At 56.1% G+C, this 27,481-nt stretch overlaps 1 protein-coding gene across 1 annotated transcript; it reads right to left on the reverse strand.

Moving 5' to 3' along the window:
* Window positions 1-10,405: 10,405 nt before the first annotated feature.
* IGFBP4 (insulin like growth factor binding protein 4) lies at window positions 10,406-23,926 on the reverse strand. The gene is given in 4 exon segments (NM_001123129.1): window positions 10,406-10,540; window positions 14,377-14,511; window positions 15,718-15,875; window positions 23,575-23,926. Coding segments are annotated over 4 exon segments (780 nt in total).
* Between the last annotated feature and the right edge of the window lie 3,555 nt (window positions 23,927-27,481).

The raw sequence follows: 27,481 nt of genomic DNA on the forward strand, positions 1-27,481 counted from the left end.
CTGAGGCCTGGGTGGAGAGGAGTGTGATGGGAAGAGGAAACAGGGAAGATTGGGAGCTCAAGCCAGGAAAAAGATGGGGTCTGTCAGGCCGAGACAGGCTGGGACAGGAGCCTACTTGACCTGGGCCTGGGACCCGGTTTCCCCTTGAACTTGAAAGGACCACATAGGAAAAATAAGACCCGGCAGGGGGGCCGCAGGTGAGGGGAGCCTTCCCCCTTATTAGTCTGCCATAACAAAAAACCATAGACCAGGCAGTTTCCCCAATAGACACATCTCCCCTGACAGCTCTGGAGCCTGGAGGTGTGCCATCTGGGGACCAGCACAGGGAGGGCTCTCTCCTTGGCTTGCCGTCGGCCACCTTCCGGCTGTATGCACATATGACCTTTCCTCAGTGCATTTTCCTCTTCTGGTAAGGCCACGCAATCCTATCAGATTAGGATCCCTCCTTTATGGGCTCAGTTAACCTCCTGTGTTACCTCCCAAGGGACCTGTCTCCAAATACAGTCACCTTGGGGTCAGGGCTTCAACACATGGACTTGGGTGGACACAGTTCAATCCATAGCACCCCTCCATACAGGGCCCTGGCCTAGCCATGTTCCCCTCCCCCGTCGTGGCGCAGTGGTTAATGAATACGACTAGGAACCATGAGGTTGCGGGTTCAGTCCCTGCCCTTGCTCAGTGGGTTAACGATCCGGCGTTGCCGTGAGCTGTAGTGTAGTGTAGTGTGGTGTGGTGTAGTGTAGTGTAGGTTGCAGACCCGCGTTGCTGTGGCTCTGGCGTAGGCCGGTGGCTACAGCTCCGATTTGACCCCTAGCCTGGGAACCTCCATATGCCTCAGGAGCGGCCCAAGAAATAGCAAAAAATAAATAAATAAATAAATAAATAAAAATAAAAAAGAATTAGAAGCCTAGCGGTTAGGCAGATCTGGGTGACAGCGCCCCACCCACCCCCCACCATTGACTCCCTGCATGATTTAGGGCGAGTCGCTTCTCTGGGCCTCTGCCTCACAAACAGAGTCGTGGAAAGCCTAGAGAGACAACGGACATGAAGGTACTTTGCAGCCTATGGCGGAGCAGTGCTCATCAGGAGAAGGCTAGCACTCCTAGCCGTCTTTATTGAGCACCTAATGCAGGCCAAGTACCAGGCTGCTGGGACGGGAGCTCCACGAAGAAAGAGACTCAAGGGTTCACCATCGAATCCCTAGCACCTAAAACGGTGCCTGGTGTATTTCAGGCTGCAGTAAATATTTGTAAGGAGCTTTGCGACGTGTTATCTCATTTCATCTCGACGGCAACACAGTGTAGCTACCATAATTTGCTATCATTTGATGGACGTGGAGCTGAGGATGAAGCACGGTTCCCAGGGTCCAACCATAATAAATGGCAGAGTGTGATTTGAGCCACTGAGCTTGATGATGGTCATAACGCCATGGGGAGCTTATGGAATCAGAGGTCATTACGCCCAATCCCCTGCCTCCACCTACCCCAGGATAGGGTTGTCTGCCCCTCCTGGTGCCTCTGCCAAGGCTCTTTTCTCCCACCGTCATCCCTACCCCAGGTTGCTCAGGTTGCAAAAAGTCACCTGTCCCTCTTTCTGCCTGAAAGGTGGCCTATGTCCCCTGTCACCTTTGACCCAGAATCTTCAATCAGGTTCTCCTTCCTTCTTCCCAAATAATCTTTACTTAACTGTCCTTCCTGAAGCCGGAAGAGTCTCCCCGCCCCACTGGGTGGAGGTTCAAAAAGAACTCTGCCCCGGGTTCTAATCCGTCTGCCACCAGCTCATGCATGTATGCCTTCAGACAAGCAAGCCACGGGGCATCTATGTCATGGGTGAACTGGCGAAGACTTGAAGGCTGCTCCCTGCCCAGGTCTTCTTGGAAAGAACCTTTCTCAGCCGTGGGGCTAGAGCCATGCCCTCTGCCCGCCACCCAGCCCCGCACCCCTCTACGGGCCTGTTCTCCCCAAGGCCTCCTGGGTGGTCTGTCCCAGCTCCCACCCTAGAAGGTTGGATTCTGCCTCTGGGCACCCTCTGCCCCCTCCTCCCCCCCCACTCTGGGCCTGCCCTCTGCTTCAGATCCTGAGGACCCCCCTTCCTCTGCCAGAGCCCAGAGTCCCCCACAAGGCCACCGTCGGCACAGAGCACAACTGGAGGCCAGCCCTTCCCCAGCCCGCAGGCCCCGGGCTCCCCTCATTCCAGCCCCAGAAAGTCCCCAAGCCCCCAAGCCGGGGTTTACAACGTCTGTTTGCATTTTAAAGGCAGGAGTTCCCGTCGTGGCACAGTGGTTAACGAATCCGACTAGGAACCATGAGGTCGCGGGTTCGGTCCCTGCCCTTGCTCAGTGGGTTAACGATCCGGCATTGCCGTGAGCTGTGGTGTAGGTTGCAGACGCGGCTCGGATCCCGCGTTGCTGTGGCTCTGGCGTAGGCCGGTGGCTACAGCTCCGATTCAACCCCTAGCCTGGGAATCTCCATATGCTGCTGGAGCGGTCCAAGAAATAGCAACAACAACAACAGCAGCAAAAAGACAAAAGACAAAAAATAAATAAATAAAAAAAAATTAAAAAAAAATAAAAATTAAATTAATTAAAGGCAACGTCCCCGTTCCACCCCACCCCCCAAAAGAACACTTTCCAGAACTTTTAAGGGCCGTTTACATTTTAATATAAACCCTGTGGCCTGGGATTCCAGACTCGCCAGCCCCTGAATTCAGAACCTCTTGGGGGGAAGGTTTTTTGTTTTTACCCAGCAAGGAGCTGGGCCTGCTCAGGACTTTGGGAAGTGGGGGTGGCCAGAGACCCTGGGAGCATGGCTTCAGGCTGGCCCGGCCTGACCCCTCACAAGGCCAGCGATCAGGCCAGGGTCACTGAGCAGTCACATGTCACTTTCAATGAGAAGCCTTGAACTGAGGCTGAGAAATGAAGTTGAGAAACAACTCAGCCAAAAGCAATTGGACTTTTTTTTTTTTTTTTCTGATGTTTTTTTGGGGAAAAAAACCCTCTATTGTCCGACTAACCTTCCATGATGCTGGAAAATTGAATGTATTTCCTGAGCAGTCTGGTCCAATTTCCCTTGGGTGGGGACAAGGCTGGGCTCCCCTCCCAGCCGCTTCAACTTAGAAGCTTCTGGCTCTGCTCAGAGACCAGGACCCAGAAGGGAGGTAGGGTCCCCTCCCCACCCCCACCCCACAGGCGACGCTTCAGGAACCTACCTTCCAAGCCCTGCACATTGGGAAGTTTGTTTTTTTTTTTTAAATCTCCAAATTGCCTTGCCCTCACTACCTCAGCCACCGGGTCTGGCTGGCAGCCAGCTTGGCCTGTCCCCCACCCACCACAGCTCCGTGTCCCCCAGCTCCCTGCCTGGGTCTCTAGGCTCTCGGGGTGGGAGGTGGGGGGCAAACCGACAGGACAGCTGTAAAGCATTTGTGTGGCCGCCAGGCTGGCGGGGGAACCATCTGCAGCCGGGTAGTGGCCAGGCCTGCAATGACATGGCACCCTGGTCTTCAGCCTGGCCCCAGCCCTTCCACCCCAGCCCCAGGGGCAGGAACGTCTCTGCCTACCAAGGCTAAGGAGGCCAAGGGTGAGGAGAATGAACCTGAGGCCAGTCCAGGGCTTGGGGAACAGGCCTAGTTAGCACCTCTTTGGCATCCTGCAGCCGAGCCGAGCTGCGGGGATGGGGACGGGGATGCTGCGCCCCCTTATGAGGGGGTGTTGCACCCCGTTATGAGGAGGTGTCATAAGTTCTAGGGCTGCCCCCCCACCCCAAGCCTTAGTGGGAGACTTGTCCTCACAGGAACTCACTAGATAGGAATCACCATCCCCATTTGACAGGTGGGAAAACTGAGGACAAGTCTCCCCACCACCATCCTCTGTGGGTTATAGAAAAGTCCCCACGCCACTAGCCTGGAGAGGAGAGGGAAGAAAAGGACCCTCTCTCCCCCAGCCCCAGTGCCAAGGACCCTCTCCACCTCCCCCTCCTCTTAGTCCGGGACCCCCTCCCTTCCTCCACACACCCCCACCCCCCTCCCCGCCAAGAAGGACAGTGAGTAAGTGGGCCGCTGAGACAGGCCCCCGGCCACAGCACACCCATCTGGTTCCAATCTGGAGAGCTGGTTCCCAGATGGAAGACAGCACACGGGGGAGGAGACCGCAGGCTCACTGCTCACCCCCGGCGCCCCCCCACACAGTGTGGGCCCCCCTTCACCTCCCAGACCGGCCTCACACACAGCCCCTGGGAGACCAGGTGAGGCAGGGACCCTGGCCTGCCTTTTCCTACCCCGTCGTCTGACCACACACCCCAGACCTCTGGCCACCGTTAGAGACCAGGCCTCAGAGGAGAGAAGGGAACCTACAGGGCATTTGAGGCCCAGGAGGGAGGAGACAGGGCTGCAGACACAGGGCAGGGGAGTCCCAGGAACCACCAGGGCCCCGCTGGATCTTATAAGTGGGGACCAGAGGTCCTGAGAAGGAAGTCTAATAGAACCACTTACTGAACTTGACCCCAAGCTCTATTCGTGCATTCTGCCCGTAGGTCCTCACGGGAACTCACTCGATCGGAATCACCATCCCCATTTGACAGGTAGGGAAACGGAGGCTCACAGGACTGAAAGGGCTTTGCCTGCCCATCATCACCCAGGTGGTTAAGTTACTCAGTCAGCCTAAGCCAGAGTGTGGGCACCAGGCTGCCCGCCACGAAGTCAAGTCTGCCTCAGGAATCCCATGTCTGCCTCCCCCGCTTGTTTCTAGACTCGGACCCTGTGGGAGTTCGGTTCTGGGAAAATCTACCCTCCCCATTCAGGTCCTCGTCTGGTTTCCCAACCCTCACCCACCCAGCTCCAACCTCTGTCTTCAGGCCCAAGGTGAAGGTTTTATCAGCCTCCCTGGTCGTGACTTGGGGCCAGCGTTCTCATCCTGGGTCTGGATGATGCTGGCACCTGGGCCTCAACTTCCCCATCCATAAAACAGACCGAGTTGTCTGCAACTGGGTTAAACAGTGATCGGTGATTCCCTAACCCTCCCTTGCTGTCGTTCTGAACAAACCCAGAGACTTCCCCTTGGCTTGGGTGGTCTTTAGAAGAAGGTTATAACCCCACTTTCAGAACCTACAGCCAGCGAGGGGGCCAAGAGGATGAGGGGACCCAGCCAGCCATGGAAGCCACGAATCTCCTTCTCTCCCTGAGGGGACTTCATTGCTGCCTGCACTGAAAGCAATTTGTCATGCCCTGAATTAAGCGATTCCAACAAGGGTTTAATTTCAGTTTAATGGCTCTGTTTTTATGTGTAATTAAATACCATTGCATGGCAAAAATATGTTGTTTGCACTTTAGAGACTGTGTAAGGGGCCAAGAAGCCAATCCCACTGGGGTTCCACTCCCAGGCTCCACCAGCCCCTCCCCAAGTCTGGATGGAATTGTCTGGGTCAAGGAGGAAGGGGGTGGGGACCTGGGGAAGGGAGGAGGGGACAGTGAGGGGAGAGGTGGTCCTGGTGGCGCCTGCTCACTCATTAGAGTATGTTTCTTTCTTTCTTTTTTTCTTTTTTTTTTTTTTTTTCCCGGTCTTTTTGCCTTTTCTAGGGACACTCCAGCGGCATATGGAGATTTCCAGGCTAGGGGTCTAACTGGCCTACATCAGAGCCACCGCAACAAGGGATTCGAGAAGTTCTTAACCCACTGAGCAAGGCCAGGGATCGAACCTACAACCTCATGGTTCCTAGTCAGATTCGTTAACCACTGAGCCACGACGGGGACTCCAAGAATATGTTTCTAATTACCTACAGCATCCCCCCTGCTACTCCCTGACCCCATCCCTCCCCAAGCTCTGGGGCTGCAGACATAGAGGTGACAGGTTACTCTGACACTGAGGATTTAATTAGACCCCTGGCTGGCCGGCAGTGGGGGTTGTCTGCTCCCCGAGCAGCATGCGCAGGCTTGTGCCCCAAGGTCTGCTCTGTGGTCTCCCCTCCACTCAGTTCCCGTTAACTGCCTCCTCCCCTTTGACCCCCTCGCCTGCCTCACCAGGCACCCCTTTGGTCCCCTTTTCCCGATTCCCCAATATCCCAGCTGCCAGCCTCCTCCCAGCTCCCTCCCACACCATCGTGCCTTTCTTTTTCTAGGTCGGCGGTGACGCAGGGGTCTGGCATACAAGGGGAGCATCTCTGGCTGGGCATGTTTCAGGATCACTTACTGCACAGCCATATCCCACCCCCCAGAAGTGGGGCTGAGCAGGAGCCCCAAGTCTTGGGCGCCTCATGACATTCCTGGAGTAACTCTGTAGTGGAATCTGGTCCAGAGGGCAGAGGAGTTGGGAAAGGCAGCCTTTTCCTGGAAGGAGTTGAAGGAATGGCCATGGCTGGAATCTCAGAGCCCTGCTGGGAGAAGGGGCAGGAGCTTTGACCATCTCTCCGGAGATGCCCCAACCTGAACCCAATACTGGAGTCAATCTAAGTCTCCATTTCTTTCTCTCTACTCCCATCTTTTCTTTCTTTTCTTTTTTTTTTTTTTTTTTTTTTTTTTGTCTTTTGAGGGCCGCACCCGCAGCATTTGGAAGTTCCCAGGCTAGGGGTCCAATCGGAGCTGTAGCTGCCGGGCTACACCACAGCCACAGCAATGCCAGATCCAAGCCGTGTCTGTGACCTACACCACAGCTCATGGCAACGCCGGATCCTTAACCCACTGAGCAAGGCCGGGGATCGAACCCGCAACCTCATGGTTCCTCGTCAGATTCGTTTCCGCTTGTGCCATGATGGGAACTCCCCATCTTGCCTTCTTGATAATGGAAAGCCCAGCCCCTAACCCTCAGCCGACAGACATCAGGTCTTGATCTCTGCTAATGAGCTGGGAAATGGAAACCAAATGCCTGATGGACTAGGGGATCCCCCAGATCCCTGCTCCAAACCGCAGAGGCGCAAATGACATTTCTTAGGGAGGCAGGACGACAGAGCACTCAACTCAAGCACTTGAGTTTTAAGTTATCCCAGGTACGGTGGCCCCACCAGGACACAAGAGGCTGGTCCCTGCTGTCTCCTCTCTTCCACCTCTGCCAGGATGCTGATGCCCTTGTGACAACTAGAGGAACTTTTCAAGGGTATTTGTTTTGTTTGTTCGTTTTGGCTGTGCCCTCGGCAGGCGAAGTTCCTGGGCCAGGAATGGAAGTCTCGCCATAGCAGTGACAATGCCAAATCCCTAACCCACTGCATCTCTCTCAATGCCACCAGGGAACTCCCCATTTAAGGGTATTTGGAGGCCACAGTGGTTGGACTTAGGTGCAAACTAGCCCAGCAACTCCTCTGCGGAGCCTGGTTCTCCCCACTGTGACACTGCCTGGGACAGTTCACTTCCTCTGGCCTGGCGGCGGTGGAGGGTGTATCCACATGGACACAGAACTGCTTTTATTCCCTTCTTTTTTGACAGCTAGGACCTGCCTCCCAGATCATGGGGGCACGCCCGGGGTGGGGAGGGGGGTTTCCGTGGGATGTAGGAGTCCCCCTCCCAAAGTGCACCTCCTCTGCTCTCTGGTGCTAGACAGCTCCCCACAAACCCTGCAGTGGGTCTCCTCCTGTGTGGGGGTCACGCATTCACAGCCGGGAGGGAAGTAGGTGCATACTCTGTGAATGCCACTCCCCCTCTCCTCGCAGCACACGCATGCACACTTGGGCTCATTCAGCCCACACAGACATGCCACACGCATGTGCGCACACCCAGATGGAGGACACGTGCTCTGTAAAAGCCCTCACTGTCATTCACAGTTCAGGTGTCACTTTGCTACATGCATGCATGCTCACACACGCACAGATACACACACGATAAATAAACATGTATCCCAAAGCCCACACACACACACACACACACACACACACACACACGATAAACATGTATCCCAAAGGCACTTCCCAGGCCACACAGGAACAACTTTCCAAGCATTTTCAGCTTTTCTTTTTTTTGAGGCCTATGAAAGGAAAAGGACCTCTTACCATCCATTCAGAGCTTGGGAAGAGGGGCTGGAAGAAAGGGGAATTTAAAGAGATGGCTTAGGGAGTTCCTGTCGTGGCGCAGTGGTGAATGAATCCAACTAAGAACCATGAGATTTCGGATTCGATCCCTGCCCTTGCTCAGTGGGTTAAGGATCCGAGTTGCCGTGAGCTGTGGTGTAGGTCGCAGACACAGCTCAGATCCCACATTGCTGTGGCTCTGACATAGGCCAGTGGCTACAGCTCCGATTAGACCCCTAGCCTGGGAATCTCCATATGCCGTGGGAGCGGCCCAGAGAAATAGCAAAAAGACAAAAAAAAAAAAAAAAAAAAAGAAAGAAAGAGAGAGATGCTCCAGCTACATTTGGCTTAGGGACCTAAAACTTAATTGTCTGCCTACCTACAGTCCCCTCCTCCCCCAACATGCCTTGGCCTCAGCGCCAGAAGTGGGGGGCCCTAGGCAGAGCAGCCAGGGGGTCCAGGGAGCAACCTGAGGTCACTCAGTTCTTTATCTCCTGCTGCTGGCAGGGGCCTGCAGTGCCTGAGGGAGACCAGATGGCCAGGGGATGCTGCCACCAAGACAGAGCTAGAGTGACAAGAACCACAGCTTCAGACTGAGATTCTGATGGCGCAGGTGCTAGTGCATCAGGGGCCAGTGAAATTGAGGCCGGGAATCCAGGAGACAGTGGGACGGGCAGTGGGGTGGGTGGGGAGATCCCCCAGCAGACTCTAGGCTGCCCACGACCTTCCAGAAAGGGGGCCCCCATCCAAGAGATCCAATACAAACACACACACACAAACATGGCACAGGCTAGGGCACTGGGAGTTGACCAGGAATCCAGTGCTACCATGTGGGCACACATGCTGGGACTGGCACTGAGAACCCAGGGCCCCGTGAGCCCAGGACAGCAAGATCAAAGCTGCCCCCCCAACCCCCACAACCCCTCAGAATCAAATCTCAGCACAACTCCCCAGTCAGCCATCTAGGCAGTCAGAGCTGTGGAATGTGCTGGAGAGCTTACCCCCTTTCCCCACCCCCATTACATTGATAAATCAAATCCAGACACAAACCCAATCCGCCTGATACCCTAGCAAAAGCCCCCCCCCCCCCCCCCCCCCCCCGCTTCACACCCCAGCTGATTCCAGAAATAGCTCTGGCCCAGCCAGGCTGGCCCTGCTCCCTCCCTCCCTTCAGAAGCCACTATTTGCCCACCAAGAGTCTGAACACACACAGCACAGGCTCTGGGGACAGAGACATCCCTTAGGGAGAGGCTGCAGGGAAGAGGAGGCTTGGGTGGTCGACCCTTTGCTGTAAGTAAGACAGGTCTCCCCACCCTTTGTCTCTGCATTATAAATAAATCAACCAAACACCATTGTCTAGGGTTTTTTTGGTTTTGTTCTGTTTTGTTAAAAAAAAAAAAAAAAAAAAAAAAAAAAAGACATCACGGCCAACTGGTAGGTTCCTGTCTCTCTCCTTCCAGTCAAGCCAGAAAATGCCCAGGGGGGAGGGAAATATGAGGGCAGAAGGTCCAGGGAAGGAGGTGTAGGGAGAGAGGCAGAGCCTGGCTGTGACCGATAAGGGGGGAGGAAGCAGGACCCCAGGTAAGTCCGTCACCTCCCAGCATGTGGTTCCTTTTCCCCAGGCACGTGCCTTCTTTCCTCCTACCCTGACCACTCAGAGATGGGCCCCACCTCCCCAGCCCTGCCTCTGACCTCTTCCCTCCCCCTGGGAAGGTCTTGGTTGCCAGGCAACCAAGCTGCTGGTACAACACTCAACCCCTAAGGTGGGCTTGTCTCTGCAGGTGCTTCCCCTTGCAGGGACCTGGAAAAGGAGTGAAGGGGAGTCTGGCAGGCTTTCGGCTTTGAGATCAGGTCTGGGTCTCCTAACCACTGAGTCATCGGCCACCCCCCACCTTCCCTACGGCCTCCACCCTCCGACTAGACCGGAGGGGGGGACAGTGTGTCAGGGTACATGTCTGCTTTCCTCCCCTGATTATGAGACTAGGACTTTTTTCTCCTACAGACTTGTGCTCCCCTTGCAGAGGTGGCCCCACAGTTCTAAATCAGAGTGAGTCAAAAGAAGAGCCCCCAGGGCTGAAAACTAAAGCTGGCATGCAGCATGGGGACAAGAAATATTTTTTGATGGCTGAATGAATGAATGAGCCAGGATCGACTTGGAAACACATCGGGGCTCCCTCTTGCTATTCACAGACCTCTGGGGCTATCTAAGCCCAAAGAGGACACCCCTAGGCTTCGGCTCACCCCAGGGGCATACCCGCGCTCATAAACACGCATGTCCATACACACACACAAACACACACCCCGAGGGAAACTTCCAGGCCAGAGGCAGAGCCATGATGCAGACTCAAGCTCCAGGTCAACACTCCAGCCTCCAGGGAAGGGGGCAGCAGGAGGCACCGAGCCCCCCCGCCTGCTGGCAGGGCTCACTCTCGGAAGCTGTCGGCCAGCTGGTGGCAATCCAGCTCCCCCTTCGGCTCCAGGCCCCCCGGAAGCTTCACTCCCGTCTTCCGGTCCACACACCAGCACTTGCCGCGCTGACCATCCAGGGCCGGGTGGCACTACCAAGACAGAGGCGTGAGAGGTCACTTCCCAGGCAGCCAGCCCCAGTCCCAGCCCATCCCCCACATCAGACAGTTGCTCCAAGACAGCCTCTGAGGGTGGTGGCCTTCTTGAGCATGGGTCCTCTGAACTCACTGGAGTAGAGTGATGTTGGCCAAGAATGACAGAGAGCTTTAGAAGGCGAGGCCCTGAGGAAGTTCTATAGCCTCCCTGGAGGGGAGACGGGATCCATGGAATTTAAAGGTGCAGTTGGGGAGTGTCCATCGTGGCTCAGTGGTAACGAACCCCAACTAGTGTCCATGAGGACGCAGGTTCGATCCCTGCTTCACTCAGGGGGTTAAGGATCCAGCACTGCTGTGAGCTGTGGTGTAGGCCAGCAGCTACAGCTCCGATTCCACCCCTAGCCTGGGAACTTCCATATGCTGTGGATACAGCCCTAAGAAGCAAAAAATAAAAATAAAGGTGCAGTTGGATTTGAAAGGTTGGAGAAGGTTTTTAGTTTGTGTTCTGACTGTGTTTTAGTTTGTGTTCTGTTGGTGTTATGACGTGAAGAAGAGGATTAGGCGTTCCCGTCATGGCGTAGTGGAAACGAATCTGACTAGGACCCATGAGGTTGCAGGTTCGATCCCCGGCCTTGCTCAGTGGGTTAAGGATCCGGCATTGCCGTGAGCTGTGATGTAGGTCACAGACGCGGCTCAGATCTAGTGTTGCTGCGGCTGTGGTGTAGGCTGGCAGGTGCAGCTCCAATTAGACCCCTAGCCTGGGAACCTCCATATGCCACAGGAGCAGCCCTCAAAAAGACAAAAAAAAAAAAAAAAAAAGAACAGGATTATGGGAGTTCCCACTGTAGCATGAGGGGTTAGGAATCTAATTGCAATGGGTAGTGTCGCTGCAGAGATGCAGGTTCAAACCCCAGCCCAGTGCAGTGGGTTAAAGGATCTAGCATTGCCACAGCATTTTCCATATGCCTCCAATGCGGCCATTAAAAAAAAAAAAAAAAAAAAGGAAGAAGAATAGGATTATGGTTAAAAGCAGACTCCATATTGAAGTTGGGGTAGAATCAGGATAAGAGCTGCAGTCGAATTGGAAATTATGACTAACATTTGAGTGGGGTAAGGCTTTTGAGCCCAGGTCAGAAATGGAATTGGGCCAGAGTAGGGGTCAAGGTCAGAACAACTAAAGCAGGTACACTCAGTGGATTAAGGATCTGATGTGGCTGTGGGCTGTGGTGTAGGTCGCAGACACGACTCAGACCCCGTGTTGCTGTGGCTGTGGTGTAGGCCGGCAGCTGCAGCTCTGATTTGACCCCTAGCCTGGGAACCTCCATATGCCCTGGGTGCAGCCCTAAACAAGCAAAAATTTAAAAAAAAAATTTTTTTAAATAAAGCAGGAGCACTAAAGTTTGGGTTGGGATTAGACAGGGGAAAAAGGAGGATAGAGGGGAAAGTTGTACTTCGGACTCAGGATTAGAGTCGGAGTGATGCTTGTCTCAAGGGTCAGAACTGGGCTTTGGATAAAGGGTCAACTGTCAGAATTTTCAGTGGAATGGGAAAGAGGTGTTCCCACTGTGGCTCAGGGGGCTAAAAACCCAACACGGTGTCTGTGAGGATATGGGTTCGATCCCTGGCCTCGCTCAGTGGGTTAAGGATCCAGCATTGCTGTGAGCTGTGGTGTAGGTCACAGGCATGGTTCGGATCCAGAGCTGCCATGGTGAGCTTCCATGTGCCACGGCTGGGGCCGTAAAAATAAACAGGGAGAAGGAAACACACAGTGCAAGACAAAGAGTGAACCCTAACATAAACTATGAGCTTCAGTTAATAACTAATAATCCAGTTTAGTTCCTCAATTGTAGCAAGTGTACCAAACGCATGCAAGATGCTAAGAGGACAGCCGGGGGGTGGAGAGTAGATGGGAGCTCTGTACGTCCTGCTCAATCTTCCTGTAAACCTAAAACTGCTCTAAAAAAATAAAGTCTATTAATTTTTTTTTGTCTTTTCTGCCTTTTTAGGACCACACAGGCTGCATATGGAGGTACCCAGGCTAGGGGTTGAATCGGAGCTACAGCTGCCAGCCTACAGCCACAGCAACATGGGATCCAAGCCACATCTTCGACCTACACCACAGCTCACGGCAATGCCAGATCCTTAACCCACTGAGGGAGGCCAGGGATCGAACCTGCAACCTCATGGCTCCTAGTCGGATTTGTTTCCACTGCACCATGACAGGAATGCCACAGTCTATTAATTTTTTTATTTGGGAGAAAAGTTTTTAAATTGGGACAAAGATGGAGTTTCCATCACGGCTCAGCAGTTAACAAACCCGACTCGCATCCCTGAGGACTTGGTGGGTTAAGGATCCCATGTCGCCATGAGCTGTGGTGTAGGTCGAAGACGTGGCTCGGATTCCGTGTTGCTGTGGCTGTGGTGTAGGCCGGCAGCTACAGCTGGGATTCAACCCCTAGCCTGGGAACCTCCATATGCTGTGGGTGTGGTCCTTAAAAAAAAAAAAAATGGGACAAGGACAAAAATGGGTATGGGGACAAAGGCTGGAGATGGGGGTGGCGCTGGTTTGAGGGGGACCCTTCTGGCCCTCCACCACTGCACACCCCCTCATAACCCCCTCCTGCCACCCTGGGGTGTGCAGACTTGGGGGCAGCCTTTTTCCTCCTAGGACTGGCCCAGCGGCGGTCCACCAGGCAGTCTTGTCTGTAGAGTACAGAGGAGGAGAATGGGTGCCTACGCCCACCCAAGCAGGAGGAGACCCAGGCCACACCCAGCACAAGGCACCCCAGTGCCCCAACCCGATAGCCACCCTTCCAGGTGAGCTCAACCCTGACAGGCCAGAGATGGGGCTGGGGCGGGCCGACCCTGCTGAACAGCCCGGCTTCCTGGGGGCTTGTCAGAGGAAGCCGTGATCCAAGGGGCTGAGGAGGAACGGAGGTTTCTGCATTCATGGCTTCTCTCCTTCCTCTGTTCCACCCAAAGCTTTAGCGGTCACATCTGGCTTCACCCCCAGCCTGGCTGAACCCCAGATGGTACAGCTCCTCAGCTTACAGGAAGGGGCAGGCTGAGTTTTCTCTTCAATTTCTCAAGACCTGGACCAACCCCCACCCCACCCCCCCAAGATTCCCGGATGACACCTCCAACACCTGGGGACAAAGGAGAAGCCTGAACAGGAACAGGAGAAGGTGAGTGACAGAGGGCCAGCAGGCAGAGGTTGGCAGGAGGGCTAGGCCTCAGTCGCAGATGGTGACTACAGAGGCAATGAAATCGCCCTGGATGGGGAGGCAGGAAAACTGGCCTGGTTTTAACCTTTTTTTTTTTTTTTTTTTTTTTGTCTTTTTGCCGTTTCTTGGGCTGCTCCCGCAGCATATGGAGGTTCCCAGGCTAGGGGTTGAATTGGAGCTGTAGCCGCCAGCCAACACCACAGCCACAGCAATGCAGGATCCAAGCCGTGTCTGCGACCTACACCACAGCTCACGGCAATGCCGGATCCTTAACCCACTGAGCAAGGCCAGGGATCGAACCCACAACCTCACAGTTCCTAGTCGGATTCGTTAACCACTGAGCCACGACGGGAACTCCTGCCTTTAACTTTTAACTTACTCTGCCCTTGGGCCCGGATGCTACCCCTGCCTCAGTCTCCTCATCTGCCGAATGGGTGAATGGGCAAAATGCGCTGAGGTCCTGAGGCTGGGGAGGGTGGAGGGAGAGTCTAGAGGGTTAGGCTGCATCGGGGAGCCTCTCCCTTCCTGAGACTTCCATTGTGGAGGTCCGGAGCGGGAGCTGAGGCCAGGGCCGAGGCAGTGGGGCTGGGGGAGGGGGTGGAGACCCACCTGCTTGGGGTGGAAGTTGCCGTTGCGGTCGCAGTTAGGGATGGGGATGATGTAGAGGTCCTCATGGGTGCGTCTCTGCGAGGCGGCCAGCCGCTCCAGGGCCCGGTGCAGCTCACTCTGGCAGGAGCCCTGGGGCTGGAGGACAGGGAGGAAGAAACAGCTCAGCAGAAGGGAAAGAGGCAGGCGGATCGGGGCTGGGGAGTCCCACCAGGACTGAAGGCTCTGAAGCGGGGCGTGAGGCCTGGAGGCTGAGCCAGGCTCAAGAAGGTAAGAGGAGGGGCTCAGGTTCAGGGGACACCAGTGGGCAGAACAGAGGGCCATCGAAGACAGGATCTTGAGCCAAAGAGCTTCTAAAAAGGAAGGGGTGTTCCCATCGTGGTTCAGCAGGAAAGAGCCCGACTAGTATCATGAGGGCGTGGGTTCCATCCCTGGCCTCACTCAGTGGGTTAAGGATCCAGCGTTGCCGTGAGCTGTGGTGTAGGTCACAGATGCAGCTCGGATCCTGTGTTGCTGTGGCTGTGCCATAAGCCAGCAGCTATAGCTCCGATTCGACCCCTAGCCTGGGAACTTCCATATGCCATGGGTGCGGCCCTAAAAAGCAAAAAATAAAATAAAATAAATAAAAATACAAAGGAGGAGGTATGGCAGTTCCCTTTGTGGTGCAGTGGGTTAAGTATCCAGCCTTGTCACTCCAGTGGTCCAGGACTGCTACTGTGGTGCAGGTTCGATCCCTGGCCTGGGAACTTCCACAGGCCATCAGCTCAGCCAAAGAAAAAACGGGGGGGAATGAAGGGAAGGGACCCTGTGGGGAAAAGGAATCTATGAAGAAGGACAGGAAGGGGATGATCTCTAAGCAGGAGGGATGGATGAAATCATGCAGTTAACAACTTGTAAGACCCAGGCACGGATCCATCAGAACCGCCCATCAGAAGGGACATTAGCCAGACCCTGGAGCAGGATCCCCAGGCTCCCTGCTAGAGCCAGCACGAACCCTTTCATGACTGAGACGCTCTGGGGTGGGGAATCCATGGGAAGAGCCAGAGAACATCAGGAAGCTTGGGGCGACCGCTATTTACCAGCCAAGACAGAAGTGTCTCAGTATTTCACAATGACCTCAGCTGTCCCCATGTCTAGAGCTGCTGAGCCGGAAAGGAATTTCAAGGACAGGAGTGAGGACTTTCTGGGTCCCGATGATGCATACTGGGGGCATCTGACACAGAGCAGCCATCCAGAGAGAGAACACGGTCCGGATCTGGCGGTGCGGGGGGAGGGCGGGGGGGGTGAGGGTGGGGGTGGGGGGCGCGTGCACCTATGCACATGCGCTTTTGGTCAGGTCCTCACCACAGGCCGGGCTTCCTCCCGAGGCGCCCCGATGACCTTCATCTTGCCCCCACTGGTGCTCCGGTCTCGGATCTTGGCCAAGTGCTTCTGCAGGCACCTGCGGTCTTGGGGGCTGCAGGGGCTGAAGCTGTTGTTGGGGTGGTCACCCTCGTCCTTGTCTGCAGTCAGAACCGAGATGGGTTGAGGTCAGTCCCGGGAGGGGATGTGCGGCACCCCAGCCCAGCCTCCCACCTGCTCCCCACTTCCGGGGGATTCTCCAGCCCTGCCCTGGGGATGAGCAGGGTGAATGGAACTGGGAAGAAATGAGAGCAGCACCCCGGCTTCCTTCCCACTCCCCTGGATCCTCTTGAATATTCCTCTTGAAGTCCTCCATCTGTCCCTCACCCCACCCCGTCCGGCCCTCAGATGAGTCACTGGCTGCAGCTGCCCAGACAGCACGAGGGTCCCTTGGGCCCTGCAGGGAGGTCTAAGGCAGGCTGGAGGGGACCCCACACCTGATCTTGTCCCCCTTCCATTGGGCTCTTCCTACCATCCCCCTCTCTGTCTGCTCTCTCTTCCTGCCTCCTTTCCTGCTCTCTTCAGTGTCTGGTTGATTCAGCCAAGGGATCCCCAGGGCTGCTGGCTCTGCTGACCCTCTTCCAAACAGCCAGAATCAAAGTTTCCATGAGTGATGAGAAATCTGGTCCAAAAGCCCGCTCCATCAGTTGCACAGGACAGACGTGGGAGTGGGTGTGTATGCCTGCATGTGAAAGTGTGTGGGTGGGTGGGCGGGTGAGAGACACAGAGACAGAGACAGACAGAGACAGAGACTGCGTGGTTCCAGGACCAAGAAAATATCCTCATGCATCTCAGCACCGCCGCCCCAACGTCTCCCATCCTTAGACCTCAGACGCCATCCAAAGGGCACATCCACTGCCCAGAGCCAGGGCCTCGGGGATCTGGAGAGGGGGTGGTGAGGCTGGACAGCCACCCTCTCCCTGGGCTCTCCAAAGACTCCAGCCAAACCCAAGAAGAACCTCCTCCACGAGTCCCAGGATTGTAACCACTGCTCCTCCATCCAGGCAGCCAAAACCAGAACTCAGGGCTGAGCTGGAGAAAGAGGTCTCGAGGTCTCCCCGCAGATCCGAGCCACCTCTGAAATACTTGGGCTTGGCAGCTCGCTGCCGGCCTGAGTGCAAAGTCCCTGCCAGCATTCCAGATGTTGGCAGAAGGACAGAAGGTTACATCTGGTTTGCGTCGGGATTTTTTTTTTTTCCTGAGGAGTTAGCAGGTTCCTCCATGCGTGGCAGCGGTCCCAGAGCTGCCTCTGGGTCAAATGGTATTTTTCGGCCGAGCCAAAGTTAGTTGGGGGATTAGTTCTCTCTTTATTCTCCTAGTGCTGGGGATGTGGCAGAGGGTGGGGGTGGGGGGGGAAATATGTGGATAAAAGGAAACCAGACAAGGAAGAATGTAGACCCCCAGAAAGTCTTTGTCAAGATTCCGCATCAAAAGTTATTTATAAAATTGAGTCACCAAGGATGGGAAGAGGTTTTGTCACGGGTGCAGGGATGGCTTAGAAAAAAGCCTCGGAGGGAAAGAATATGGAGCAGACAGAGAACGTCCCTCCGTCTGCCTATTTGACATCCCAGGAAGGACCGTCTGGAGGGGACGTCTGTCCCCAAAGATGACATCAAGTTCTCAAAGGTCAACCAAGGAGACGCCACTACAGGAAGACCTCCCAGCTGGTGTTGGTAGCAAAAGAAAAGGCAGGAAAATTTCAGAAGACTAAGATTGTGCAAAGGGGGGCCTAAGAAGGTGGACCCTGAGGAGTCCCCGCTGTGGTGCAGCGGGATCAGCCGGGTCTCTGCAGCGCCAGGATACAGGCTCCATCCCTGGCCCAGCACAGTAGGTTAAAGGCTCCAGCATTGCCACAGCTGCGGTGCAGGTTGAACCTGTGGCTCGGATCTGATCCTTGGCCCAGGAATGCCAGGTATGCCATGAGGTGCCATGGGGTGACCAAAAACGAAAGAAAAGAAGAAGGAGGAGGAGTTCCCATCGCGGCGCACGGGAAATGAATCCGACTAGGAACCATGAGGTTGCAGGTTTGATCCCTGGCCTCGCTCAGTAGGTTAAGGAAACAGCATTGCCGTGAGCTGTGGTGTAGGTCGCAGACACGACTCGAATCCGGTGTTGCTGTGGCTGTGGTGTAGGCCGGTGGCTGCAGCTCTGATTAGACCCCTAGCCTGGGAACCTCCATATGCTGTGGGTATGGCCCTAAAAAGCAAAAAAAAAAAAAAAAAAAAAAAGAAGGACCCTGAGCCCGCAGCCAGGGACCAGAGGGAAGATCTGGGAGCTATAGGCTCTTCCCTGAAGACCTTCCCAAGGAACCTCTTTGGCCAAGAAGGCCCAGGAGGGCCAGGGCCTCAGCACTGCATCCACCTTGCATGGAGCCACAAGTAGGTTGGAACTGGGGATTAGAGATAAAGGACATAGAAGACCTAAAAGAATTAGAGCCAAATCTTGGTGCCACAGAGACTGAGCTGAACTAGGAAGAGAGGGGCCACCATTCTACCTGGACAGGCTGGAAGGACCACAGGGCCTCATTTGCCCTACCTTGAGGGCACTCTTGACCTGGAAAAATTTCGTTGTCTTTCCTTTGAGTTTGCTTTCTCGTCATGGCCATAAGGGAAAGCACAGCTGTACAGAGTGACACTTATTCCTCTCGGTAAGTGGGCAGATGTCCTCAGGTTCCAGGTGAGAGACTGAGGTTTTTTGGGTTTTTTTGGGGGGCACCCCACTCGGCATATGGAGTTCCCAGGCCGGGGATCCAATCTGAGCCACAAGTGGGACCTAAGCTGCAGTTGCAGCAACCCTGGATCCTTAACCCACCGTGGGGAGGCTGGGTATTGAACCTGCATCCCAAGACACTGCTGATCCCGTTTTGCCCCAGCGGGAACTCCGGTGTGTGTGTGTGTGGCAGGGGTTCTGACGCAGGGAGCTGCTTCAGGAGGGAGGGAGCTCCCTGCCCATCAGAGTGGCAGAGACCTCAAGAACCCAGAAGGATCTGCAGCAGCAGCAGCATATCGACTCCTTTCCACTGTTGTGTTTCTATGAGTCCAAGTTCCCAAAGGACAAACCCTCGGGAATTGTGAAAGGGAATGCTTATCCCTTAACTTAGGGGGGAGCATCAAGGCAGACGACTGGGTCCAATCAGTCACCGGAACCTGGGGCCGCAGGGGGCGGAGGTCGGGCCTGGAAGCACAGCTCGCATTCCTATGTTGGCAGGGCTCCCATCCCACGGCAGGGAGGTGATCTGGGGAAAGCTAAGCAGACAGCCTGCCCCGGCCTCCCTCTCCTTGGTTCTCCCACAGCCCAGCACTTATCCCCAGCTCGCGTCAAAGCTTTGAGTAGAACACACGGCACGGGAGGTGTGTCCCTAGCTGCCAGCTCAGACACAGGCTGGGACTCCAGAATCACAAACGTACACAGACCATCACGTGTCCAGACACACACTGGGCCACGCGTGCACACCCACTGTGCACCCCGGCTGTTGACTTTCCACTTAATCTGTAACTTTTCCTTGGCCAGCCTGTTTAATAGGCCCCACCCCGGGGCTCCACCCCCAGACACTAGGTTTGAGAGGGTGAGGGTCGTGGCCTTGAGTGGCCACAAAAAATTCCCCTTTCAGTAGTCCCCAGAACTGGCTAACTCCTTCCTACATCCCTGCTCAGGCAGGAGGTCCCGCCGCCTGGCGCTGCTGCCCACCCAAGGGGTGCCTTCTGGGAAAACCACAATCCAGGTGGGCATCCCCTCTAAATGGGAGGCGGAGTCAGACCTGCAGCCCCACCCCTCACAGGTTGGACCTCCTGACCTCTGAAAGGTTGGTTTGGGAGGCGGGGCTTCCAGGATAGGCCAGGTGACCTCTGGGCCCCCCCCACCCCCGGAACAAGGCCAAGGACATCCAGCCACAGAGGAACAAGGGCGGGCACCCGGAGTAAGAAGAGGCTTCCCAGCTTTGGCACTCATGGCTGCAAAGTTCATGGTCAAAACTAGAAGATTTCGTCTTTGTTGCTGCCCTATTTCATCCCCATGATTCCTCCTCAACTCCAGCCCCTACCTCTTCTCAAGTTACCCAGGGTGAGGCTAAGGTTGGCATGTCCAGTCATCCAGACTGAATGTGGAGGGCGGCCCACCTGCCCTGCAAGAAAGGCCATTTCCTTCATCCCTTGGACTCTGGCTGGAGAACCTAAGACCATCCATGCTGGGTGCCCATGCAGGCCCTTCCTTTGAGGTCTGGTTCAAGGAGTAGCCCCCTCATGCTTGTGCCATGCTGCTGGCCTCAGGCAAAAGAAGGGGAGTTCCCACTATGGCTCGGTGGGTTACAAACCCAACTGGTATCCGTGAGAATGTGGGTTCGATCCCTGGCCTCGCTCAGTGGGTTAAGGATCCGATGTTGCTGTGAGCTGCGCTGTAGGTCGAAGATGTGCTGGGATCTGCATGGCTGTGGCTGTGGTGTAGGCTGGCAGCTCCAGCTCTGATTCGAACCCTAGCCCGGGAACTTCCATATGCCACAGGTGTGGCCTTAAAAAGAAGAAAGAAAAAAAAAAGAGACAAAGGGTCAGGGAGGGACAGCTGGCCTGTCCTTTCCATGTTTATAGCAGCCAGAGTTACCAACATCCGCCTACCCCCCTCCACTCCTCTGCATGCCCCCCGCCCCCGCTTTGCTCACTTGCTCTACTGTTCCCCCAAAGTCCCAGCATCGGCGGAGAAATTAAGCTTCCACTTAACTCCGTTGAGTTTCCTCTTCATCGTCACCTCATCATTGCTCTAATACTAAGCACTTACTCCGTGTGACGCCCCAACCCTGCGAGGTGGATCCCTCTATCACCCCCTTTTTTACAGATGAGGAAATGAAGTGGTCTGGCTGGAGGGGAGGGGAAGGGACTTATCTCTAGAACTCTCATGTCTTTAAATGGAAAGATGCCTGACATCCGAGGCACCGATAATTCTGGCTTTGCCAAAACTAAAGAAAAAATGTTAAGCAGCCTGACTCCTCCTTCCCCCCATCCCCCAAGGCACAGAATTTCTGGGAAGGCCCTGTTCCCATGACATGACTGGATTCCCAGTACCAAAGGAGGGGGGACAATATTTGCTGTGTTGACTAAAAATTAACCCCGTCTGCATGTTCCCTAACCCCGTCCCAGAGGGACCCGAGCACAGATTGCGACCGCCCCAGTCCAAACGCTGCCCTCCTCGCTGTCCACTCCCCCAGATTCCATGAGTCGAGGGTCAGGACACGGATGCCAGATCGGAGACATCTGACACACGTGTCCCACCCCATCCCCACCTCTGGTGGCCTGAGGGGTATTAATCCACAACTTTTTCTGGCTCCAAAGGCTGGGGCAGGGGGTCATGGGGGAGGGGAAAGCCTGGAGGTAGATGGGGGAGTCCTGCTCCTAGAGCAAAGAGGAGGCAGCTGGACCACAGCAGGGCCAAGGGAGGGGACCTGCCAAGTGACAGGCCTTCCCCGTCACCTGCTGAAGCTCGGCCCCAAGAAGAAAAGGTGGGAAGAAGCGCCTGACTGATCCCTTTTTGCCAAACTACGCCCCAGGAAAGAAGGCTCAAGCCTTGCTGTGTAGGAGGGAGAGTGGCCTATTGACAGTGGAAGGTTCAAGAGGACGGTGGGGAGAGAGAGACCAAGCCCTGGCCACCTGGTCTCACCAGAGCCCCTGCAGGGCTGCTCCACAACGCTAGGGGGTGACTTTGACACGGTGCAGTGTGGCCCAGGCCATGGCAGACAGCAGACAGTACTTCTGGGGTGACTGGGAGACAAGAGGGCATGGCCACAGCCCTGGGGAATCTAGTTTCTCCAAGGTCCCCCAGACCCCCCTTCCCCTCTTCTGATATCTGCCTGCACTGCGAGGGTGGGGGCCCAGGCAAAGAGAGAAGGGGCCCCATAACCCAAAGGGGACCTAAAGCCACCTGTGAGGCTAGTGTGCACGATGTCCACAGGACAATCACAAACCATCCATGCCATGCCCCCTCCCCTCAAAACTCCTAGGGGGACAGAGCTTTTTTCCACCACAGGATAGGGTGTTCCCACCCAGTCAGGGAAGAAAGGTTTCCCGAGACCCTCTGAGAGCTCTTCTGCCCCATGTTCAAGTTAGTGAGAGAGGAGGAGCCCACACCGGCCATCCTGATCAGGTGCCAGATGCCCGTTGGCTGGTGGAGGATGGAGACACAAAGGGAAAGTGGACCCGTGGCACCCGGAGCCCAAGGGCTCAGTCAGCCCTCACTTCCAGGCTGGTCTGGTATCAGAAACCCCCCTCTCCCATTGGCCCTGGCACCTCTGCCCCAGGATCAGTGACTCCCCCCACACACACTCCCGGACAACCCCCCCCCCAATGCACCAGCTTCCCAGATGTGCTGGGTGCCAGGCTGGCACTTCTCCTAGAACGTTTTCTGCTGACCCATCTCTCACTGCCCAGGGGCAGGAAGGGCAGAGAGGCCCAAGGCCCAGACCCCTGGGGTCCACCTCCTTCCTGTTTTCCCTGCATCCTGCTCTCCTCTGGCTCACAAGCTGCAGAGGATTGAGGAAGTGGAGCCGTCGGGGACCCGGGGCAGGAAGCTTGGGGCCGGAGTCCCAGCATCCGGACTGCAACAATGGGGGCTTCAAGCACCAGGAAAACAGACAGACACAGACAGAGGCACAGGGAAAGCACGACAGAGTCAGCGAGGCAACAAGAAACAGAGGCAGAGGTAGAGAAGGGCAGACAGAGAGATTCCAAAAGGAACAGAGCAAAGACAGGAACAAAGAAAGAGAAACGGGGACAGAGCCAGGAGGGGAAAACGCAACAGAAAGAGACCGATTAGGGCCCCAAACGGAAAAGGACCAAGATAGGGAACGATACTGATAACACGCAGGAGATGCTGAGGAGAGGAGAATTCGAGAACGTTACCAGTGAAACTAGAGGTTGAGAGACCAGCGGGAAAGAACAAAAGAATTCGAGAAAGAAGGAAAGAGACTGAAAAGAATTATAAGGGGAAACTGAAAGTCTGAGAAAGGGAAAAAGAGAAAAGTCTGAGTTTAGGGCAAAGGACCTTCTAAATCTCTTCCCCCCACCCCCCCGCGCCCAGCTCCCTGTCCCCTTAGGTTTCTGCAGCTCCAGGCTGGGAGCCAAGACTGGCTTCTCTTCTGCCACCTCGGTGGCACCCACCAGGAGAAAGGCACCAAGGCAGGAGGAGGTGCCCAGGTCTGGCGGAGAAACCCCTGTGTCCCACTACTCCCCAAAGAGCTAGGTGAGCTGGCCTGGGGCTTTGGGGGCAGGGCCATTCTGATGTCCCCTCGCCACCAAAGCCCCTCTAATTTGCATGTCCCCCTCCACCCCACCTCAATGTCAAAAGTCCAAGGCCTGGATTCTTAGACACCCCCCCACCCCCCGGGTTTCACCTGTGTTCAGGGTGAGTGGAGGTCCCTGGATCAGGAACAGAAAGCCCCCACTGCCACCGTCCCCATCCTCCAGGTATCTGGCTCTAGACTGCTCGCTTGCAGGCTGTGGGCTGGACCTGGTCATTTAATTCTCCACTCTTGGCACCAGCAGCCAGGACTACCATTGAGATATCCCTCTTCCCAAAGAGGCACCCTTGACATGGAGGGATGGGACAGAGTCCCCGTTAACGGTGGCAACAGGCTGCTTGGGACTTGATAGCAGTTTCCTTGGCTGACCCTGTCCCATGCCAGTTGGGCCCTGCCACGTTCCTGCCTTCTGGTCAACTCATAGGGGACTGTCAAGAGCCGTCCAGGCCAGCCCGAATGGGGAAGGGGCTTCTGAGAGGGGAGGACCCCAGGGAGGGCGTGCAAGGGCAGGGGCAGCTTACCAGAGGGCTGCAGGCTTTCCTGGATGGCCTCGATCTCTGCCAGCTCCATGCACAGGCCTTGCCCGTGCATCAGCGTGTGCAGGGGCTTCTCCACGCCCCGGGGCGGGTAGCACCGCAGGCCAGAGCCACAGCGGGGTGTATACACCCCGCAGGGCATCCCTTTGCCCAGGGCGCAAGTGGCGCAACAGCCGCAGCCCGGCTCTCGCACCAGCTCCTCGCAGCCCACGGGGGGGCGGCAGCGCGCCAGCTTCTCTTCGGAGCAGGGCGGGCAGTGGATGGCTTCGTCGCCCAGGCTCGGCCGGGGCCCGGAGGCCAACAGCAGCAGCGCGGCCACGAGGCACAGGGGCAGCATGACCGGGCGAGGACGGGACGCCGGCTGGCAGCAGGGGTCGCACGGCGACAGAGCCCGGCGCGCCTGGAGGGACCCGACCCGGAGGGCGCGGGGACACGGGGCTGGCCCGGCTGGCGGACAAGGATGGAGCCGAGGAAGTTAGCAAGCGGGCCGGAAGGGAGCGAGCCTGGCCGCGGGGGCGCTGCGCCGCATCCTCGGCCCGGCCCAGGCGGCGGGCGGTGGGGGGTGCAGGGGGCTGAGCGGCTGCCTGGGACCAGCTCCCCCGGACTTTATACCAGCCCCTGGCCACACCCCCAGCGCCTTCCCAGAGGTGGGGGAGGGGGCGGGGGGGAGAGGCGGCTGTTAGGGGGAGGGGGCGCTGTCCTAAGTCGCCGCCGCCGTTGCCGCCGCTACAACATCTGAAAGTCCTTTGCTGCCGCGGGAGGCAGCGGCTCAGTTTGGAAGGCTCGGCAGGCGCCCAGGGCGCTTCTGAGCCGGAGCCTGGGAGCGCAGCGAAGGGCGAGGGGAAACGAAGGGGCTGCTCCGTGGCCCCCGCCGGCGACCTTGCAGGCGTCTCCCCCGCCCCGCCCAGGCGGCCCGCCCTCCGCCTACGGAGAGCGCAGCCTCCTAGCCCCGACTCCAGCGGCCTGGGGGATTCGCTCTCCCCGGCCGGAGCCCCTTCCACCCCACTCCAGTGCTTCCCGTCTCAGCCACTGGAGATCAGGTCCGGTGAGGAGGGGGAAGAGGGGTCCAGAGAAGCCTGGTGGCCCTAAGAGCTTAATAGGCTCTCTGCCTTCTTGCCCCTTCCAACCTCCCCCTGCCCGCCGCCGTCTCCCCAGGACTCGCGTGAGCCCCTGGCCGCTCGGCCTTACCCAGGATGGCATCAACAGGACTCTCGCCCGGAGAGGGAAGTGCCAAGACGCTTCCTTCTTCCTGGACGTTTGCTTCTCCTGCCCAGACCCCCTCCCAGAGGAAAAGTGGCTAAGGAGATCGCCACTCTCAAGTGCAAGTTGTGCATTGCACAACTCCAGGGGGCACCACTTCTGTAGTCCTTGTAGATTTGTGTAGCCCTTGTGACAGTTTTCCAGCAGATGGCACTCAAGCGTTTGAGGAAGGGGTACTAATTCACCCTGTGTTGCCCGTGTCAAGGTTGGCTAGGCCCCCTGGGAGATGTCATTGGCGCCTGTATCCCCCACCTTTGGCCCCAGTCCTGCTGGGATTGGGAGGGGTTCTTGAGCAGCGTTTGGAGCAGGGATTCACCTCCTAGATGTCTCCCCAGGATTTAACCGCCCTCCCCCACAAAGATTTCTGCCACCCTGGAGCTGGTTTCAGGATAAGGGCGCCTGTCCAGGCATAATTGGTGACCCACTGTGGATTCTTTGGGCTTGACCTGGAAAGCAGCAGGGCAGCCACGCTAAAGTGCAGATCGGAGGCCCTCTTCCTGCCTCCTCTCCCAGGGCAGGGGTCTTTCAGTCTCCCAGGAACGGGGCCTTCTCCTACTTTCTGCCCGCTCCAGGTGAGAGGAGGAAGAGGGGCTGGAGGCTGGACCTGCGAGGAAGGAACCAAAAGTTGCGAACTGACGCCACCTACTGGCAGCCGTCAAGACTGCAGAAGAGTGGGAGGCTTGGGGCTGGGGACGAGACTCTGGGATTCTCTCCCGGCCATCTCACAGGCCAACTGAGATCTCTTCTGCCCTGTCTGCCTTGCAGAAGGGCAAAGAGAGCCAGGTTCCTCTAGTCCCTGGGGGAAGCCCAGCCTGTCCCTGCAAACTGCCTCCAGCCCTCTTCCCTTCCTTTACCTACTGGACCCAGTGCTGCCACCAACTTGTTATGTGAAGCTGGTCACCACCCCCTGGAGCTCAAATGTCCCTACCTAAAATGAAGGTGGGTCATCTCCACCTAGCCTACCTCTGGAAGCTCTTATGAGAATAAAATCAGATCGGGATCCCATGCCAGACTTGTCTCCTAGAGAGCAAACCTGGGAGGGATAAAGTGTCCGAGACACGGAGGAGAAAGGGCAGAAGAGGCTGGACTGAAGCCAAGAGGGGTGCCAGGGCATGAAACGTGAGTGCAGGTGAGTGTGGGAATCTAGAACACTTTCCAGGTGAGACAGATGCCCATATCGCTACCCCAGCAAACCCTCCCCCCATTCATCCTCCAGTTCACCCCCATCACCTTGTGGGATCATTCCTGGCAGGGAGGAAAATGGACATGAACAGGCTTTCCAAGTACCTCCCTGCCAGGCACGCAACCCACCTTTCCTGAATACCTGTTGCGTGCAGGCTTTGTGCTACCTACAGGGGATCTTGTCACAGCCAAGACCACTCTCCACCCTCAAGGAGCTCACTGCCTAGTGAAGGCACAGGCATATGAATAAATTAAGTCCGTGGAGGAGTTCCCATTGTGGTGCAGCGGAAGCAAATCCGACTAGGAACCATGAGGTTGCCGGTTCGATCCCTGGCCTCGCTCAGTGGGTTAAGGATCCGGTGTTGCCATGAGCTGTGGTGTTGGTCGCAGATGCGGCTCGAGTGTGGTGTTGCTGTGGTTGTTGTGTTGGCTGGCAGCTACAGCTCTGATTCGACCCCTAGCCTGGGAACCTCCATATGCCAAAGGTGCGCCCCTAAGAAGACAAAAAGATAAAAATAAAAGATAAAATAAGTACAGGCACCCTGAGGGGTGTTTCGGTGGGGCACAGTGGGGCACAATGGGGACCCAGAGACACAGTAGTTAGTTCTACGTCCAGGACATGGAAAGACTCATGGAGGAAGTGACCCTTGGGCCTGCAGCCTTTCACACTAGAGTGAAAAACACAGGTATTGGCATCAGGTTGATTCTATCCCAGTTTTGCCACGAGACTCACAGGGGAACTTGAAACAAATTATTGTCTGAGCTTCACTGTCCTTACCTGGAAGATGGTAAGAAAGAAAGGATGGGAAGGGGAGAGCGAGAAAGAGGGGCCCGTGCAAAGTGCCCAGCACACAGTTGGCCCCAAGGCTGGCTCCCTCCTACCCCTCCCTGCTGCAAACTAACTTCTCTGAGTGGCTGGAGACCCCCTGGTAGCAGGATCTGTGTCACCCCTAAGGGACCAGAAGCTCCCAGAGGACTGGGTTTAATGTCCCCACCCCCCACCCCCGAGCCTGCTGGTGTCTGGGAGAGGCTGATATAAAGGGCTGGGGATTTGGAGTCACTGGTCCTGGGTTGGGGTTGCAGCACAGCCATTAAAGAGCTTTGTGACTTTGAACACATAATGTCTGGAGGGCTCATTTTCTTCCTCTGTAAGACAGAGAGAAAGACATGGATGGCTTTCCCCACAGGCTGGTTGCAAGAAAAAGTGAGATTGGAGTTCCCTGGTGCTGCAGCAGATTAAGGATCTGGTGTTGTCACTGCTGGGCTTTGAGTTCTATTCCCTGGCCCCGGAACTTCAGCCAGTGCAGCCAAAAAAAAAAGAAAAAAAAATGTGAAAAAAAAAAATGGAATTCCCATCATGGTTCAGCAGTAATGAACCCAACTAGTATCCATGAGGACGCGGGTTCAATCCCTGGCCTTGCTCAGTGGGTTAAGGATCCAATGTGGCCGC

Source organism: Sus scrofa, chromosome 12, assembly GCF_054392235.1.
Source record: "Sus scrofa isolate SSC_HxYL_T2T_F1_AM1 chromosome 12, Sscrofa_HxYL_maternal_Yorkshire_Landrace_v2.0, whole genome shotgun sequence".
NCBI lineage: Eukaryota > Metazoa > Chordata > Mammalia > Artiodactyla > Suidae > Sus > Sus scrofa.